The following is a 17237-nucleotide window of genomic DNA, read 5'->3' on the forward strand; positions in this document are numbered from 1 at the left end:
TTATTTAATATTATTAATTTCTTTACAAGGAAAATTATATCATTAATGACACAGAGTAACGTATGTTAATCATTTTATATCATAATTTTTTGATACAAATTGAACAAGCATTCGATTAAACAAACTACATATTTCTATATAATGATATAGAAATTATTCGTGATAAGGTGAATTAAATTGTTGACTACCGATCTGGTTTCTATATAAACATACATAGGTTTAATTGTACAATTCATGTTCATGCTCGATTCTGTAGAGAAAATGAAATCGTAAAATACTTCGTGTAATTGCGATATTGTTTATTATAAAATCAATAATATTTAAAACCCATGTAATTATACGCTCGATCTAAGAAACAAATTGTAATATTTATGCCAGTTACATAGAACTGAAAATCAACACTTGTCGTTAATCAGAGTCCGTTTAGTAGAGACATATTCAATTTTCAAGTCCAAATTTTATTTGGATTCTAATTCCTTCAAACCAATTGATTTACTGAAAGATGCCGCCAACAAAAAACTAAACCAAAATACATGTATATATTAATAGAAAAATACTAATATAGAGATTATCATCTACAATTGTGTCTTATGCGTGCATAAAATTTAAAACAAATACAATGAAAACTTCACAATGACGGTTGTGATATTTGGAAACTTTCAAATGTATGGAAATATTTTATAAACAAAAGATTTCTGTTAGCTGCAGATCCTTTGTTTCAATGGAAGATCGCTATCCGAATCGCTAGATTCGTTAGTAACGGTGGGTTCGTCATCAGAAGACGGATAATTTTCCGTTTCCTTTACTTCTACTTTCTGTATCTTTTTAGTCTACGAAAATAAAAATGTTATCGATCGCAATAATAAGTACGAAAAATAAAAAAAATTAGGCAAGGTAATTGAATCACTATACCTTTTTACCATTCTTAGCAGGTCTTTTAGCCATATTAATTTTTGGAACATACTTATCGGCTACCCCTTCTACCCGTCTAATATCAAAATCTTGATCTACTTTAGTTACTGTTTGTAATCTTTGTTCCTCCGATGTTACATATAAATCGTCCGGTTGGTGATAGCTGTTATGCACTTCGTATGCTTTTTTACTACAAAATAATGCAGCGCATACTGTACATTTTATTAAGTCTTCCGGAACGGCTTCCCTTTCTTCCTATTATACAAATAAAGTCAAACGCACAAATATAACACAAGTATTGCGACGTTTTTTTAATATAAAAATTTCTTATAATCTTTATTTATATTGCTTTACTTGAGTATGAGCTCGTTCCAAATGTTGCTGTAGATTGAATTTTATAATATACTCAGCGCCGCATAAATGACAGTAATATACGCTGAGAGCATCGTTCATAGAGTTCACTTTGATTTTATTGCTAGGAGGCGGTGTTGCAATCGGTTGGAAAAGATGTACCATTCTACAAATAGCATTTAAATATAATTCAATAACATTGTACAAAAAATTACTGTTGAAAAAACAAATTTCCCATTGTACCTCTTATGTATCGAACGATAGTGATAATCTAAAGCTTTCTCGTTATAGAATAATACATCGCAATCTTCGCACTTCTTGTGTTGTTCTTTCCTTTCACTTTCGGACGAATCGTGCGATGCTTGATGATTATCCCTGTGCGTCTAATTAAACAACAAACAGCTTAGATAGTTAAGATAACAAAAACTAGAATCTGTAAGGGCAAAACGTACCTTTAAAGGAAACTGCATTCCGCAATAATGACAATAAAATTTCGTCGGTGAATTTGGATGAACTTTAAATCTATGCCTTATCGTCGCAGTGATCGAATCAAACGTTTGTCCGCACATATCGCACTGGGTGTCTGCTTTTTTGTTGGTTTTCACAATTCTGCCACGAGTATCTATTTCTTTGTTGGCATGCTTTCTGCATAAAGTATTTCACTTTTTATATACAATAAAATTTCTTATTAAAATAGCGCTTTGTTTGTTAATTACAGTTTTCCAAATAAATTTACATTTTTTTCTTTTCTTTCTGTTGTATTTTCTAAAAATAAATGGGTCGATCAAAGTTTAAAGGGTGAATAAAAATTTTGATATTATAATGTGTATTTGTACCCGATAAAATATCGTGGCCTTCAAAACTTTACTATTTTTACGGTTCGACTTACAGTCATTCGACTTTCCCATGATTAAAGTTTACGTTACACGATTATGCAATTAATATTTGAAAAATTCAATGCTAAATGAAGTAGTTAATTTAAATTTTACCTGTAAATAGGTTTTTAATTAAAAGGATACGAAACGGCAGAAGTGACTCAGACTTTGTAAAGAAAATTAATTTGTAAGTAACTACGATTTTTATAAGTACATATGCAATACGACAAGTTATGAAAATCTGTCGAGTATGTTTTATTATTTTTTAATAATAAATACGATATTCAAAAATTATTCACCTGAATTATAGTCACATATTATATGTAATTTATATATCAAATTCTACTAGACCTTTATCTTTAACCTCGTTCGAGAAAAATTGTATTTCTGGATATGATGTGTTTTTTTTTTTCATTCAGATTGTGTTACTATCGTTAAATGAATTTTTCATAACAGTTGTCTATTTATAAATAATATATACATGTACTAACTTAAGTAATTGTTCAAAAATATTGATATCTATTTTGACTAAACGGATATTCATCAGGTACATATGCAGATAATTAACCCATTTTATATTTTGTATTTATAAACATTGATCGTGTGATAACTTATTATTATATTGTTCCTGTTGTCGTCCTTACTATCAATTTAGTCATTGTAAGCTTATGCTATGGATACGCTAGTAAAAAATGTATGGAATATAAATCTGGAAAATGTAGCTAATAATCTTTGTATTAATACAAATTCTTCACATAATAGATGATAATTAAATACATTCAAATCAGAAATTAAATAATAAGAGATCGTTTCTTCCAACTTAAATGGATCATAGCACTTAAACTTTTTATTAGAAAGTCTTACTAGAAAATATATCTTTGTTTACTAGAAGCATGATGTTGCGATACAACAGATCTCGTATTGGAAAATTTGTTATAATTTCAAACACAAACAAGCAAAATTTGATAGATTAATTCCCTAATCAAGTCCATGTGTACCTAATGAATTTCCAGAATCGTTTTTGTTTTGAATAAAGGTCTATTTACAAGAATTATAATCTCTTCCCAATTTACTTTTTTCATAAAGAATCTTCGAAACTAAATAATCCTATTTTGAACAGTGTATTCTGTAACATTTAAAATCATAAATATAATACGGTATAATTTCGTAATTTTCATTACGAAAGCGATTTTATTCTTTTTTCAAATAAACGGTCGAAAAATAATTTTAAACGATGTTTAACATAATATTTAAACAAAATTTGGCTTCGAAATAAATTATATAAAAATGATTTACTTGCTACAGGTAATTTGAACTTAATCTTTATTTTAATAATTATTTATCGTTGTTTTGTTATTATTATTACTTCAATAATTCAAAAATTGAAACAATTGAAATAATAGCGCGAAGAATTGAACTCTATTGGTAATATAGCAAACTGTTTTGATTAGGGTACAAGTTACTTGAAACATTTTTTGTTCAGTTCACGTCCGATGCTTAAAAATGATATATTAGAATAAACAGAAGAATATGATCTTGCACCGAATGAATTTGTATTTCGTGAAATTGTTTTGTTTCGTTCTAAATTAAGGTCAAAAGAAATAACTTTTATCAGTACCTAAAGTGTGCCTGCAAGGCTTCCTTGGATTCTAATTTCGAGTCGCACAAAACACACTTATTCTGCCTTTTAGCACTCATTTAAGCGCGAAGTTTTATTTCGAAAAAACCATCAGAAATTTACCGGACGTTTCAACGCCAGATAACTATAATATATAAATTCCTCCCACCGTGCAATCCAAATCGCGATAAACGTGCTCGACCAGCCACGAATCGTGATGATACAATTCCCGTTCCTTTAGAACATTATTGTTTTTTCGATCTGTGTCATTTGTTCGCGAATAAACTTTAAAAATTTCCTACAACGCACGTCCGCAAAGAAAAATCAGTTTTCGGCCATTTTATTATGTTGAAAGTCGCGCCACCTATCGTCTACCAATGCAAAAAGAATAAAACGGCGTTATTTACAAGGAATTTGTATTCTGCTAAATTTAACTTCGAAAATAAACAAGACGAATTGGATTAAAAAAAAGTTCGTGATACATAAATACAGGTATATAATATACATATGTATTTTTTCTTATTCGTCTTTCGAAATACATACTTATATATGTTTCAAATAAAATAAAGTATTAAAAAAATGCATAATACGAGCAAGACGCTTGGGCAAAATTTTATACGAATGTCGAAGAAAATAGAAGAAACCGTAATAAACGAGAATTAAATTTCTTGTTAATTATTTGTATCTTAATCGATAATCTAACGAGTTGAAAGTATATTAGTACTAATATGTACAATCGAGGAAAAGATATAGACGCAATATTTAAAAACAGATCATCTTTAGAAGAGAAATATTAACCCCTCGATTTAATTCTCATACACTTTTTTTTTTTCCAAAGTAAAATACAGTAGTTTGCTCTGCTCGCGTAGCAAGACCAAGTTTTTCCCTTACGTGTATACAAATCGAAATGATTTTTTGCCACTCTAAGAATAAGCCACCAGTTTCGCTAAACTTTTTCAGACAGACACTGTTTTTCCTTAGAGTAGTTAGAATCATTTTGACTGGATGTACATACACTAACATACGGATTATAAGTACTGGAACACTTGGCCAAAACGTTGTCGATATTTCGACTACTCTAACTTCGTGAAAAGAAGTACAACAATCTTTCTGGTATTAAAAAAGTTTTTTCCGAAAGTGGTGTCATTAAAAAATTTGTCAACACAGGCAGAGAACATTAAATTGCTACCAATATACTTCATACTTAAAAAATATATCCACACACACATTCTTGTCCTACACATTTATTTGATATTTCATTATGCCTTTTAAACTCTTAATGGATGCCTAATATTCGAAAGTAATAAATCTTTAATAAAAATGTAAGTAATTAACGGTAATTAAAAATGTATGTATAAATAATAAAAATAAAAGTTAGAACAAATATACATATATGCGTGTATTTCAAAATAATCTGTGGACTGACTTCCACTTTATCACTTTATTTTTGTACGCTGACCACCTCGATATGCACAGATCTCGAAAATACACAAAGGATCGCTCACGATCTCGCATAACTGATAAAATAGTTGTCGACACATTTATTTCAGACTTTCGCCGATTAATGCACACTCGTACTATGCAAGATTTTACCGAAAATGTTCAAAAGTTTTATACAGGGTACTCGGCCACCTCTGGGATATTCTAGAGGCCAAAATAAGACGAAAATCAAGAACAGCAATTTGTTGATCGAGGTTTCGTTAAAAAGTTATTAACGTTTAAAGTTTCGATTGTAGAACTGCAATTTGCGAACACCTACATACACGCGATAGTGGTTCTCCCTCGGCGGAAGAAACTCTACTAACTGATATATCGACAGCCTTACAGTTTTGTAAGTGAGAACCACTATCACGCATGCGCAGCTGTTCGCAGATTGCCGTTCTACAGGCGGAACTTTAAACGTTAATAACTTGTTAACGAAGCCCCAATCAACAAATTGGTATCCTTGATTTTCGTCTTATTTTGGTTTCTAGAATCTACCATTAAAATTTTTCCCAAGGGTGGCCGAACACCCTGTATATAAATTGTAGAAAATCAAATACTGTTGTTACGTTGCTTACCATACTTCGATCGTTTAAAACATTTCGCAAAATAAAATTGATCTTGTAATCTCCTCGAATAATTGCACTTAGGATAAAGGGATACTATTCATAAAGTACAGCTTTCAAAGACTATAATTTTCATAGCAATAGATTGTTATTTTAGACACAATTAAGCGATACTGTTTCTTATCATTCGCACCCTGAAAAAGATTAAAGCTGCATGTAGTACATTAACATCGATACTTGTGTGTTTATAAAACCATAAACAAACATTATTTCAATGTAACTCTTGATTTAGAGTGGACAGTGGTTGGCCATCAGTCACGCCTTGCGCTGCTAATTCGGCTAAAGTTCTATCAAGATAACTTGTGTCGGGATAGCCGTGGCCGGACGTCGATGGTCCCAATTCAGTTTTGTGATGGATTTCATTCCACGTGACTACATCTTCTCTTCCGGTAGTGACCGACCGTCCAATTGTAAATATCAATTTACGTTCGAAAGCAATTTGTAATAGTCTTAAAACTCTTCGACCCAGACTATTATCTGGAAGGTAACATACGCGTGGAAAACCTACAGCATAATAGGTTTGCCCAGGATTTGGATGTTCGTTTCCTTGAATTCCGGATGGAATACTGAAATAAACATTATTATCAGTAAATAGACATTTCTTCTACGTGTATTTGTGCTTTACCTACGTACTTTTATACAATACAAATATTAAAAATGTATTTGACATGCACTTACTCGTAAGTTATTTGAATTGTATTTGTATTTGGGAAACCAGGTAAAGCGCGTGGTATCCTTGTCCAATTCATAGTTCCTGGTGGTTGATTCCCTCTTTTCTCTCCATAAATTAAACGACAAACAGGGCACTGTATGTACATGGGAGGTTGTTGACAACTCAGCATTGAATTCAAACATGCTAGATGTAGCCTGTGTCTACAGCGAGTTAATTCTACTGTCAATGGCTCAGGCATACCAAGGCACACGGGACAAGAATCAGAGTCGTCGCTTTCTACTACTTTCACATACTGAGAAATAACATCTGCTTCAGCTTCCGCGCCTATAGAAATTTCATTTCGTATGTAATACTTAAAATCGTAAAACTAATTTAAAGAAAAGGCAGCAAATTACCCAAAATGGAGTCTTTAAATGCATCGTCGCTACCCACACTGCTATCTAATAAATCCACCGAGTTTTCGTGACTCAAATACGTAGAAACAGTATCGACGCTGGGTCTTCGACCACTTTTTGTACTACTAGAATCTACGTCAAGAACATTGTCCCATGTTTTTCTTTTTTGACCAGATTCGATAGTCGTGACCGAACTACTGTTTTCTATACCATGTTTATTACTAAATATGTTGAAGTTGCTGAATATAACACGCGCGATGTTTGTTGGACCATTATCCCCATTTTTCCCCTAATGAAACACAAATCAATTTATAATAATACGTACATATTTCTATCGACAAATGCTTTTATCTACCTTTTTATTATTTTTTTTCATATTTCCCGTGGACGACTTTTTATGCGATGCTTTTGCAGTAGAACTTTTAATGGTCACGCATGTAGATTTCTTTCCAGAAATAATCTGTAACTCTTCCAAAGCAACTTTAACTAAAGGATACGGTGCTTGCTGAATACGTCGTATTGGTCTCACATACCCGGTACAGCAACGTACTTGAGTTAAATTGCAAAAATTAATGATATAAGGAAAACCTAAATACGTCTTAGAAACGTCGATAGTTTTATCACCCTAAAATAAAGAAAAAATAAAATAAAATTTACAATTACAAGAAACTATCCGGCGATAAAAATTGTTTTATACGATGAAATATTTACTCTTGCCCATGCTTCTTCTATAAAACACTGTACTTCCATATCGTACGTATGCCAATCGTCCGTATCGCCGGCCCATTCCCATTTGGCTCCTTTCCCGGCTGGCGAACTTGGAAGGTAAAACTTTCTTCTGACATTATGCGTTTCATCTCCATCCTCGCTACATTGCATTTTAGTTTTCAAATTTATGTAATACCTGTTTCAAATATTAGCAACATGAGTATACATAGCTCTCGGATTCTCGTTATTTTATAGTATCAAACATAAAAAGTCATTAGCTATGAACGAAAGGAACGCTACTATTGACTGACAAGGATAAATAAAAGTATCGTGAAATTTATGGGAGGTACACGTAACAAAAAAGTAACAAACAATTCTAACCGGTAGATTTAAATTATTGAATAATACTTTGTAACTCAAATCTAAGAATTATGATTTTTCAGAGATTGTCTGGGAAATCTAGTACATAAACAAAACGATATTTAAAATCGAACCTATCCAAATTTGGGTCGGCATCGTTAAGAAAGACCCGTGTAAGTTTCTTGCAATATGCCCTCTCGAGGTGTTGCGATACTGCGGGACTATAGGGCCTCCATCGTCCGTGACGATTTTCCCATTCCCAAACGACTACAGCATGACCATGTTCCTGCCCCTGGGCGTTCATTTCCTTGATTAGGAATTTTACACGCACGCATGACACAAGCTTGCGAAGCGGGAACGTGGGAACATTTTCGTGTCATCCACGGTCGCTAGAATTTACTTTTTTACACGTATCACTGCGTTTACAACGATACTCTACTTCTGTTGAACGAAATGTATAACAGTTGAGTATCATGTGGCACCGAGACTTAGAAAGAATCGAGAAAAAAGCATATTAACAGCAACGTCACTCCTAATCGTTTTGTTTGCGATGAAAATTATGAAACACAAATTCCCACAGATACGAAATGCGCGCATGCACACACAAAATGCGAGCACCATACGCGCACATCACCCATATATGATGTGTGTGTGTGTATAGATATAGAGCAGCGTAAAAAAAACTCGCTGTACTACACACTCCAGACTCCATGAAATGTACTAGTGCATGGGGCATTAACCAGACGTCGCGCGTACCTAATTCATTCTCAAAGATGGCAGCTACCACACTTGTTTCACTGGCCAACATGGGTGGATGCAGTGTGGCAGTGTGGCCAGATTTGGCATAATTGAGTGTATCGACGTCGACGACTAGAAACGACGAACTTCCTTAGCGCAACTTCGGGAAATCGAGAAAGATGGAGAGTGGTCAGCCTTTCCTTCTTGCTCTTGTAACAGCTGAAACTCGACCACGCGACAATCGGCATACGATTACCAAATCTCGATTCCCCCATTTTTACGCATTTTAAGACTCCCTGATCATGTAGGGGACACTAGCGCCTAGGGGAAAATCCCTAGATGGAGTTGGGGTGGCAGCCGTGTAGGGCGCCACGCCACGACAGTCGTAATAAAGCTCTGAGCAAGGAACACGTGTCGTACTGGTATTCCCGTTTATCCCTACACACATTGCGACTATTAAACAAAAAGAAATTTTGTTTGTGCCTATGTACATATGCTATTAACATGGTTAGGTTGGAATATGACTTTGTTTTTTTTGTCGTGGGGAAAATCTTCGACAGACTCCCTCCCGCCTCTTTGGGGAAAGGCGGGAGGGGTGTGTGGTATTCCCCGCGCCCGTTATTATAGGCGCGGGACTTACCCACTAAGAACCCCACGGTGACCCTTCCGCACGATTTGGGAGGATACCGGGAATCGCTCTAAGCATACTTCCGGTATCCTTCCCCTGCCCGCGCTTTGCGCTGTTGCGCGTCCGGCGGCGTATTTCCGACTCTCCGTAGGGAATTCGGCGGGGAACGCTGCCCGTGGAGTGCTAAGGCACTCTGCTCCTTGGACGCGGGAGTTTCAAATAATGATCGCTAGGTAAGGAAAATAATAAATGGATATAAGGATTTGAACACACGTAAATAGTACTTTAATTAACTCAATAAAAGAATATAAAACAAAACAACCAAGATTTCGCAGGAATCTTGTAACCCTTTCGTACACTTCCGCTCTCTTAATTCAAGATGCTTCTCTCGTTGCCGATTCAACTCTATTAACTAACTCAAATAATACAAGTACGATCTCGCTTAAGTTATAATGATACGTCCGTTCACTTTCGATCTCCGGATTCAAGTGAAGTCGCTCTGCCGTTCGGTCGAGGCCCAGCTCGTTATCGGCTTTTCCACGCAGCCCGTTTCCGGCTATCGATAGCGCACGGCCCAAGTTCCAGGAATTACACACTTAGGAGAAGGGATCAAAGGGGAGCTCACGACGATCCAAACATCCGTCTCCAATACATTGAAGGAAAGGCTCACACTCGCCTTCTTTCTCGATTCCCCGAAGTTGCAATAGCTCTGGTATTCCCAACTCTCCGTAAGTTCGTTGTTTTTAGTGTCGATGACGATACACTAAATTATATCAAATCTGGCTACACTGACGTTACGCAGAAGTTTGAACGCGTAAGCGCATTTAATAGATAAGTTTGATCGTTAAGAAAAAGTCTAAGAAAATTAAAAATGGGTATTTTCGGTTTGACAAGTTACACAAACAAGAATTATGATTGGTATTTTAAATATTTTGAATTGCATGATACGTATTTAGTGATTGATGGTAACAGTACTTGTTGTCAATTATATGAGCATGCAAATTGTAATTCTGATTACGGTGGTGATTATGATGAATATGCTGAATGCACGTCCGATTTCTTTAATGCTTTATTAAAATGTAATGTAACACCATTAGTTATACTTGATGGTGGTTACAGTGATATGAAACTAGAAAGAATTCTAAAGAGGTGCAAAGAAAAAAATTATATGGCATGTAATTTTATACCTTACAAGCAACAGGTTTTACTGCCTTTAATGATAGTGACAGTTTTTAGGGACATTATGAAAAAGCTGAATATTCGGTTTGTACAATGTTTATTTGATGCTGATAATAGTACAGCCGCAGTAGCAAAGGCATTGAATTGTCCTGTACTAAGTTACGATTCTGATTTTTATCTCTATGGAATTGAATATATACGGTTCGATACATTAAGTGACTGTATAGTCAGGGATCCAATTACAAAAAATTATAGAATGCCATGTAAAATTTATAGAATCGAACACTTATTGAATGCTTTCGAAGGCTTAAACCAATGTATGTTACCATTGGCTGCAGTATTGCTAGGGAATGACATTACAGACCATAATTTGTTCAAAAACTTCTTCAATCTTTTTAAATTACCACACATACATACCAAATTTGAATATCGCCAATTACTTATAGGAGTAACTTTTAATTGGTTGAGTAAACATACCTTGGAGGAAGCAATTACTGAAATTTTGAATACCATATCTGAACCAATGCGACAAGAAGTGTTAAATATAATAGAAGTCAATATAAATAATTATACAAATCCATCTGCAGAAATGCTTGTTCCATTGGGATTCCCTGAAAAATATAATATTCAGGGGCTTAATGACTCTGCGAATAAAAACCTAGAAAAAATTGAAAAAGGAAAAGAAAACGTAGATGAAATAATGAACGAATGTAAAAAATTGAAATCAGTCATTGAAACAGCTATTGATAATTTACCTACATGGTTCCTAGATGAATTTTATACAGGTAAATATACAGGATATTTCATACATTTGTCAATTTTTAAATTATTTGTTTACCCGATACAAATAGACAATTTTCTAAATCCTTCGAGTGCTGCGATAAGTTTACCAATTCTTAGAGTTATATTCGGGCTTCTAAACTTTGAAACAAACAACAGTGAAACAGCTACTATGAAATATATGATGAGAAATCAGAACAACGAGCTTGCATGGCATGAAGTAGAAGGAATTAATACTATACCTTTGTCTAATCTTAAAAAAATTACATCGATCGCAAGAACAGAAATTTTAAATAACACTTTAGGAATTACGAATATGGAGTGTCTTAATGAACTTCTACCAGAATGGAGGTTGTATATTGCTTGCATGAAATATTGGAAGGAACAACAAATCCCATCTAAATCGCATAAACATTTTATATACGCTATGCTTTTTTGTATATTTTCCAGTATAATAAATTTAAAGATTGGAAAAATTCGTTCTTTGCGAAATTTTCAAATGATATATAGCGAAGTAATTCAGGCTATAAAGAAGAAGAGAGAAAGAAATGATCCATCCGAAAGCCATGAATTTGAGTATAAGCAATGCGATTTAAAAAATACTATGATTATTGATGCCTACAATAATATTAAGCTTAGTGATTGTTTACTAGCAGCACCATTTTTTATTTCTCATTTTCAAATCTCTCGATACTCGTATAATAGAAATATTATTCATGCATTTGCAGAATTCCAAATTTGTTTGAAATCGATCATGGACTTGAATATGCTTTTAGATTATCCTTATCTGCAGCCAAAGGTTGCCAATTTGTTTAACAGTACACTTTTATATAATTTGTATAATAATTTTCAAACTCGCAACAATATCAAAGAATACATAAACACAGTTCTTCAAAATTCACCGAGTCTTTTAATGTTATTTGATATAATTTTGTTGAAAATAGAACCTTTGCTCGGATTGGACAACTAAGATATTCACCGAAGAACAATCAACCCCTTGAATTCTAAAACAATTATTAAAGAAGCTATTAATATAAAAGCAATTCTTCCATGTATCCGAGTCTATTATAAAAGAATAATTTGTTATAACTATACAATATATGTATTTAATATTATGTAATATAAAGATTAAAATAACAATAAAAAAAATCTATAAATTTATGGTTGTGTTTATTTATTATATCCTCGGTTAGTCTTAATGACAGTAAAATTATATGTATTTCAGCAAATAATTCATTTAAAAACTGTCGATTGTTTAGTACTCTAGCTTAGAAGGTTTACTTTTAATAAAAAGATATATTGCATCGCAAAATAAGAATAATTCTTCCTATAATATTTCATTTTTATTAAAAGACTTATTAAAAGATGTATCGTGAAATAAAAAATGTTTTTCCCATAATATTTTTTGTTCTTCGAAGAGCTTGTGGACCCCCTCCCTCCCCCCCCACTAATGTCTACGCGGACTTCAATTTGAGAAATGCTGCTCTAAATTGAGCATCTAGTCCTTTTTTTCATATAATCGTGACATTTATTGTTTAAAATCATTTCAGAGCCAACGTATCCTATATGGTTAAATTTCTTTTCTTGGGTCACTACTGCGTCATTGTGTTAATAAAAATATTTCTATTTTAAACAATGTTATTGACTTTAATATCTTGTGAAAAATGTGTTTGCTAATTTGGAAAATATTTACCTGTTCAATTCAAGCAATCTGTTTGCCCGACTTTGTCCATGTCATTAAAAGGAATGAGGGTATTCTAGATGATCAAGTTAAAGAAGACTCTCATTATATGTATATTTCGTTATGAATAATTGCTTCGGTAGATATTTAGAAACAAATTCACAAGCTCTAGTTATACAAAACAGCGATTCACACCATATAAAACGATGAATTGATTTGCCACGATTTCGTTATCTTTTTCCTCCCCTCTGCAATACATGAAATCCGCCAAATGGTTAATCGAGGCACCTAAAAGTACGATTACTCTGCATTATCATTGGCCTTAGGCATACAAACATCGCTACCATGGCTAAATCATTGATTACATTCGATCTCTATTAATAAAATTAAAGGACTTGTACTAGTTAATTAAAATTGAAAATTATACGCTACTTGAGTAATGACGCGTCGGTTACATTCTATCGCAACTATACGATGTAAAGACTACCGTTGACATCGTGATTAAGATCCCAAATAAAACTGTAGATTCTCTATTAGTGGACAGAATAGTTGTTATTTGACACAAACAAAGAAATAATACTGGCAAAGTTGAGAAAATTTTATTCGTAAATAACAATACAAATTTTAGATTCACTCGTAAACGAGCTTTGTCCGTGGTTTCGATCGCTTAAATGTGCGTTTAAAATACCCCGCCGTCACCCATATCTGGGTGACTTACGAATGATAATTTACGAATGAAATTTTCAATCGAAACGTGAACGGAAATTATTTTACGAATAAATCTAAAATAATCATTTGTTATTCGTAAATAAAATTTACCAAACCCCGAATGCTGGTAAGCATTTTGCTTTCGCGTTCCAAGTATTATTCTAACAGAAGTATGATACATGCAAAAAATAATAAAACTCCCTTTATAAAGCATTCTCATGTCTTATATAATAAATAATTATATCAGAAGCTACCGCTAATACCCGAGCAGTCTCTTCAATTCCCTCATTATTATGTTATTGTAAATTAGCATGCTTCTTCATCGTTTCTGAAAAAACATTACTAACTTTCTATAAGGAGTTAGCAAAACATGAATTTTCTTTCGTTTCTGCAGTTTGTAAATTTGCATACGAATCGTCCAAAGATGATTGTTTTTTTTATTCTAAATTGCAGGGGAACGGAGAAACGAGGCAACTTTTCAAAAACAAATTTTCGAATAGTTGAAAATATTTAAGCACTTTTGTTGATAAAAACAGCGATATATTAGTTTTTTGGCACTTTACATGTATCATATGTTATTTAAATAAGATTATTTGTTTTTTAATTTTGAAACACCTATAATAACCTTTGCAACGAAATAGTGCTGTATTTATTAATGCCATTGATAATATATACAATGTTTGAGAAATTATATAATGTAGATAAATGAATGGGGTTGAGGACAATAGGTAAACAAAATAATATAAATATTAAAATGTTGATAGACAAAGAGCTTGTAACTCTTACATTCCAAATCTAAAACATAGTATGAACATATAAAAGTGTTACTTGTGTTGTTTGAAGAAACAAGAAACAAAATTGAAATAAAAAGTTTTTTTTGGTAGAACAGCTGTGCACTCAGTTTTTATCCAATTTGGTTTGGATAAAATATTAGTATCATATTTCGACGATCCACATACGAATCTATAAACCTGTAGAAATCGAGAAAGATCAGTATTTGGATAACTTTTTAAGGAAAATAAACGACGTCCTCTCTTACGACGACTAAAATTCGTTATCAACTATACTTATTTACTATTAATACGTTCATAAAACAGAAGGTATGGCGTGGCACATAAAACTTCGATCAAAGATATGCTTTCAACTACGTTGTCTGATGTATACAGCCATTGATCCAATTTATTTCCTCGTCTGTAACAAACAAAATGCCCAGAATCAACAGATCCACGATGTTCCACGATCGCGCGCAGTTGAAACTTGTATTTATCCGTTAATGATGCGCGATTAGCGAGCAACATAGTTGCTTCGGGCTCACCCTGCTGAATATATATACCATTTTCAATATACACGAAACATGAAAATACATTTATTAATGTAAGATATGTCCACCTTACCCGTGCATTTCGTTTTTTAGTTTCTGTGAAAGTATAAGGATCCAATATTAATATTTGTGGAAATGTTACTGGATCGTCTCTCTTAATTGGTGTTCCAGAATTACTCCACGTAGTTCTTGATATATGTAAACACAAACACTTGGGTAGTTTGCCAAGAGTTAAGGTTTTGGTGGATAAACAACGCGTTTCACATCCATCGCACAACACATCCTGAATAACTTCGCTAGTTACAAAACGTGCTAACAGTTCTTCCAATGTATAATGTGACCTAATATGTGGTCCCAGGGGCGGCAAAGCTAACGAAACTGTTTCGAGTTTGTCGTAATGAACGGCAGACTGTAAGAAATATTTACATTTATTCCATATAATGAAATGCGATAACGAGATCATCCAAACAAAGAACTGACCTTCCATTTACAGTTACTACATTGTAATTGACTAGTTAATAAACCCGAAAATGGATGAGCTTCTATGGACATCGATGAAGAATTAGAAACAGGTATGGCACATAAAGAGTTCCACAATCTAAACGATTCTTTATTCTCTCCAGCTCCGATATTCTTTGAAAGCAGTTCTGAAGATCTGGCAAGGATCATACCAGGCTTATTATACGCGATAGGAATACTCGATATCGACGGCGTTGAAGACATTACATGATTGTTACAATTTCTATCAAATCCGTTCGGAGTATTAGGATTTCTATTGACAGATACAATATCGTTGCAAGATACGCTTCTAAAGGATAACGAATTGCTCGCGTTTGTTGCATCTACTACCATCGTTGGACTTTGCAATAAAGCATCGGACAAGCAACCTTTCTGAAATGATTTTTGTCAATAATTCTTAGTTGTTCGCTGTACGTATAACGTCTATTTAATAACTTCTGTTTATGAAGAGCCATACCCTATTTACAGGTTGAATTTCTGCTTGCAATGCATTAAGTACAACGTGAAATAGTTCGTGCGCGTCTTGATGGCCTGGTGCAAAATTCCACAGATTACCAAGAGACGAAATTATCTCGATTGGTGTTACATCACCGTACAGATCCTCTGCATACCCATTGATTTCTAACAAACCAAATTCTATCTATTAGTATCGGTGTGTTGTATCGCGAGCTGATAAACCTTTATATTTTTCTTATAATATTTTCTAGTTCGATATACAGATTATTGTTATATCAATTATATAATTTGTATCGATGTTACGTAAGTTTTTAATAGTAAAATTACGACATACTTTCGAAAACAGAGAGCAAAGTCGAAATGAAGGTAACTTTGCCACTTTTCTCGCACTGTTCTTTCAACCATCCAACAAATATTGGACACGCAGCTAATGCTTGTAAAAGGGAATTTAGAAAGCAAGTATACCCTAGATTATTGATTCCTATGATTTTTCCTAAAAAAAGATTCGTACAACAATGAAACACTTTCCACCAGTAGAGAAACGAAACATTTCTTTCTAAAAACTGTACAGATCAAAGACACTTATGATGTACCTTTTTTTCTAGGTTTAGGGGAAGGACCCCATAAAATAAACGCTGCAACGGCTATTGCAAATCCTACGCTAGCGAACACAGCAATTTTTTCCACGTCCATGTTTTTCGAATATACGCGAAGGTCTTGGTATTTCTTTTCAACCTTTTGCAAAAAGCTAACCTACGTGTCAATACAAGGAACAAATACAATTGCTCTCGAACGTGCACATAATTCCTTTACTAACAACCAACAATTTACAGCGCAGAGGTGTTAGTTATTCATTGCTTCGTTCCAAACGAAACAGGTCGGGTAACAAAATTTTTGTAAACAAGTCAGTCATACTTCCTACATCGCGTGAAAAGGGCAATAATTCGATAATACGATCAAATTTATTTGCAAGGTAAGTTTGAAATTTCCAACGATCCGATTCAAAATGTCTTCGACTTGGTTTACACCGAGCGTATTAAACGCGTACTATACAGTACCAAGTATACTAGCCACAATGATTCTTGCCCTTCTATAATAAAGTTACCAGGTCACGCTAACCGGTTATTTAATTTGGTTAAGAATAAAATTTTATTATAATTACTGCACTGCACCGCCATATCGCCACATTAAGGCGATGTTTTGTAATATAACCAAAGATAGGATGGT

At 33.6% G+C, this 17237-nt stretch overlaps 4 protein-coding genes across 7 annotated transcripts; 1 reads left to right on the forward strand and 3 right to left on the reverse strand.

The window, feature by feature from the left end:
• Positions 1-179: 179 nt before the first annotated feature.
• LOC122396258 (zinc finger protein 33B-like) lies at positions 180-4116 on the reverse strand. 2 transcript variants are annotated; one of them, XM_043394481.1, is made up of 6 exons: positions 3926-4116; positions 1716-1908; positions 1507-1646; positions 1267-1429; positions 913-1167; positions 180-830 (listed from the first exon to the last, which is right to left on the reverse strand). In XM_043394481.1, exons 2-6 carry the CDS (start codon positions 1830-1832, stop codon positions 699-701), a joined length of 807 nt encoding a protein of 268 aa, XP_043250416.1. In that variant the 5' UTR covers positions 1833-1908; positions 3926-4116; the 3' UTR covers positions 180-698. The 2 variants fall into 2 exon arrangements, with proteins under 2 accessions (XP_043250416.1, XP_043250415.1); XM_043394480.1 differs by having other exon boundaries at positions 3757-4116.
• Positions 4117-5712: 1596 nt separating this feature from the next.
• LOC122396119 (protein deltex) lies at positions 5713-8558 on the reverse strand. Its single transcript, XM_043394249.1, has 6 exons — positions 8135-8558; positions 7644-7836; positions 7288-7557; positions 6933-7221; positions 6543-6861; positions 5713-6430 (listed from the first exon to the last, which is right to left on the reverse strand). The coding sequence occupies exons 1-6, from the start codon at positions 8302-8304 to the stop codon at positions 6076-6078; spliced, it is 1596 nt and encodes a 531-aa protein (XP_043250184.1). The 5' UTR covers positions 8305-8558; the 3' UTR covers positions 5713-6075.
• A 1679-nt stretch (positions 8559-10237) lies between these two features.
• Positions 10238-12368, forward strand: LOC122396117 (protein asteroid-like). The gene has a single exon (XM_043394247.1). It carries the CDS (start codon positions 10238-10240, stop codon positions 12293-12295), a length of 2058 nt encoding a protein of 685 aa, XP_043250182.1. The 3' UTR covers positions 12296-12368.
• LOC122396120 (ubiquitin carboxyl-terminal hydrolase 30 homolog) lies at positions 11024-17060 on the reverse strand. 3 transcript variants are annotated; one of them, XR_006259014.1, is made up of 7 exons: positions 16604-17060; positions 16345-16503; positions 16012-16175; positions 15516-15926; positions 15109-15444; positions 13019-15033; positions 11024-11156 (listed from the first exon to the last, which is right to left on the reverse strand). XR_006259014.1 is itself a non-coding variant. In XM_043394250.1 (7 exons), exons 1-7 carry the CDS (start codon positions 16701-16703, stop codon positions 14678-14680), a joined length of 1422 nt encoding a protein of 473 aa, XP_043250185.1. In that variant the 5' UTR covers positions 16704-17060; the 3' UTR covers positions 12919-14677. The 3 variants fall into 3 exon arrangements, 2 of the variants coding, with proteins under 2 accessions (XP_043250185.1, XP_043250186.1); XM_043394250.1 differs by lacking the exon at positions 11024-11156 and having other exon boundaries at positions 12919-14685; positions 14790-15033; XM_043394251.1 differs by lacking the exon at positions 11024-11156 and having other exon boundaries at positions 12919-15030.
• Positions 17061-17237: the final 177 nt, after the last annotated feature.

Source organism: Colletes gigas, unplaced genomic scaffold (genome assembly GCF_013123115.1).
Source record: "Colletes gigas isolate AHSC1104 unplaced genomic scaffold, ASM1312311v1 Colletes_gigas_Sc00007, whole genome shotgun sequence".
In the NCBI taxonomy this organism is placed as follows: domain Eukaryota; kingdom Metazoa; phylum Arthropoda; class Insecta; order Hymenoptera; family Colletidae; genus Colletes; species Colletes gigas.

What these genes read in the sequence shown, in the direction of transcription:
- LOC122396258 (XM_043394480.1), bottom strand. Translation starts at nt 3,836, where the DNA reads ATGAGTGCTAAAAGGCAGAATAAGTGTGTTTTGTGCGACTCGAAATTA. An exon ending in GAATGCAGTTTCCTTTAAAG is followed by an intron (nt 1,647 to 1,715) that starts GTACGTTTTGCC and finishes TTGTTTAATTAG; the next exon opens with ACGCACAGGGATAATCATCA. An exon ending in CTGCTAAGAATGGTAAAAAG is followed by an intron (nt 831 to 912) that starts GTATAGTGATTC and finishes TTATTTTCGTAG; the next exon opens with ACTAAAAAGATACAGAAAGT.
- LOC122396119 (XM_043394249.1), bottom strand. Translation starts at nt 8,304, where the DNA reads ATGAACGCCCAGGGGCAGGAACATGGTCATGCTGTAGTCGTTTGGGAA. An exon ending in GCCGACCCAAATTTGGATAG is followed by an intron (nt 7,837 to 8,134) that starts GTTCGATTTTAA and finishes TATTTGAAACAG; the next exon opens with GTATTACATAAATTTGAAAA. An exon ending in TAGAAGAAGCATGGGCAAGA is followed by an intron (nt 7,558 to 7,643) that starts GTAAATATTTCA and finishes TCTTTATTTTAG; the next exon opens with GGTGATAAAACTATCGACGT.
- LOC122396117 (XM_043394247.1), top strand. Translation starts at nt 10,238, where the DNA reads ATGGGTATTTTCGGTTTGACAAGTTACACAAACAAGAATTATGATTGG.
- LOC122396120 (XM_043394250.1), bottom strand. Translation starts at nt 16,703, where the DNA reads ATGGACGTGGAAAAAATTGCTGTGTTCGCTAGCGTAGGATTTGCAATA. An exon ending in CCCTAAACCTAGAAAAAAAG is followed by an intron (nt 16,504 to 16,603) that starts GTACATCATAAG and finishes ATCTTTTTTTAG; the next exon opens with GAAAAATCATAGGAATCAAT. An exon ending in GTAGTAACTGTAAATGGAAG is followed by an intron (nt 15,445 to 15,515) that starts GTCAGTTCTTTG and finishes TATTTCTTACAG; the next exon opens with TCTGCCGTTCATTACGACAA.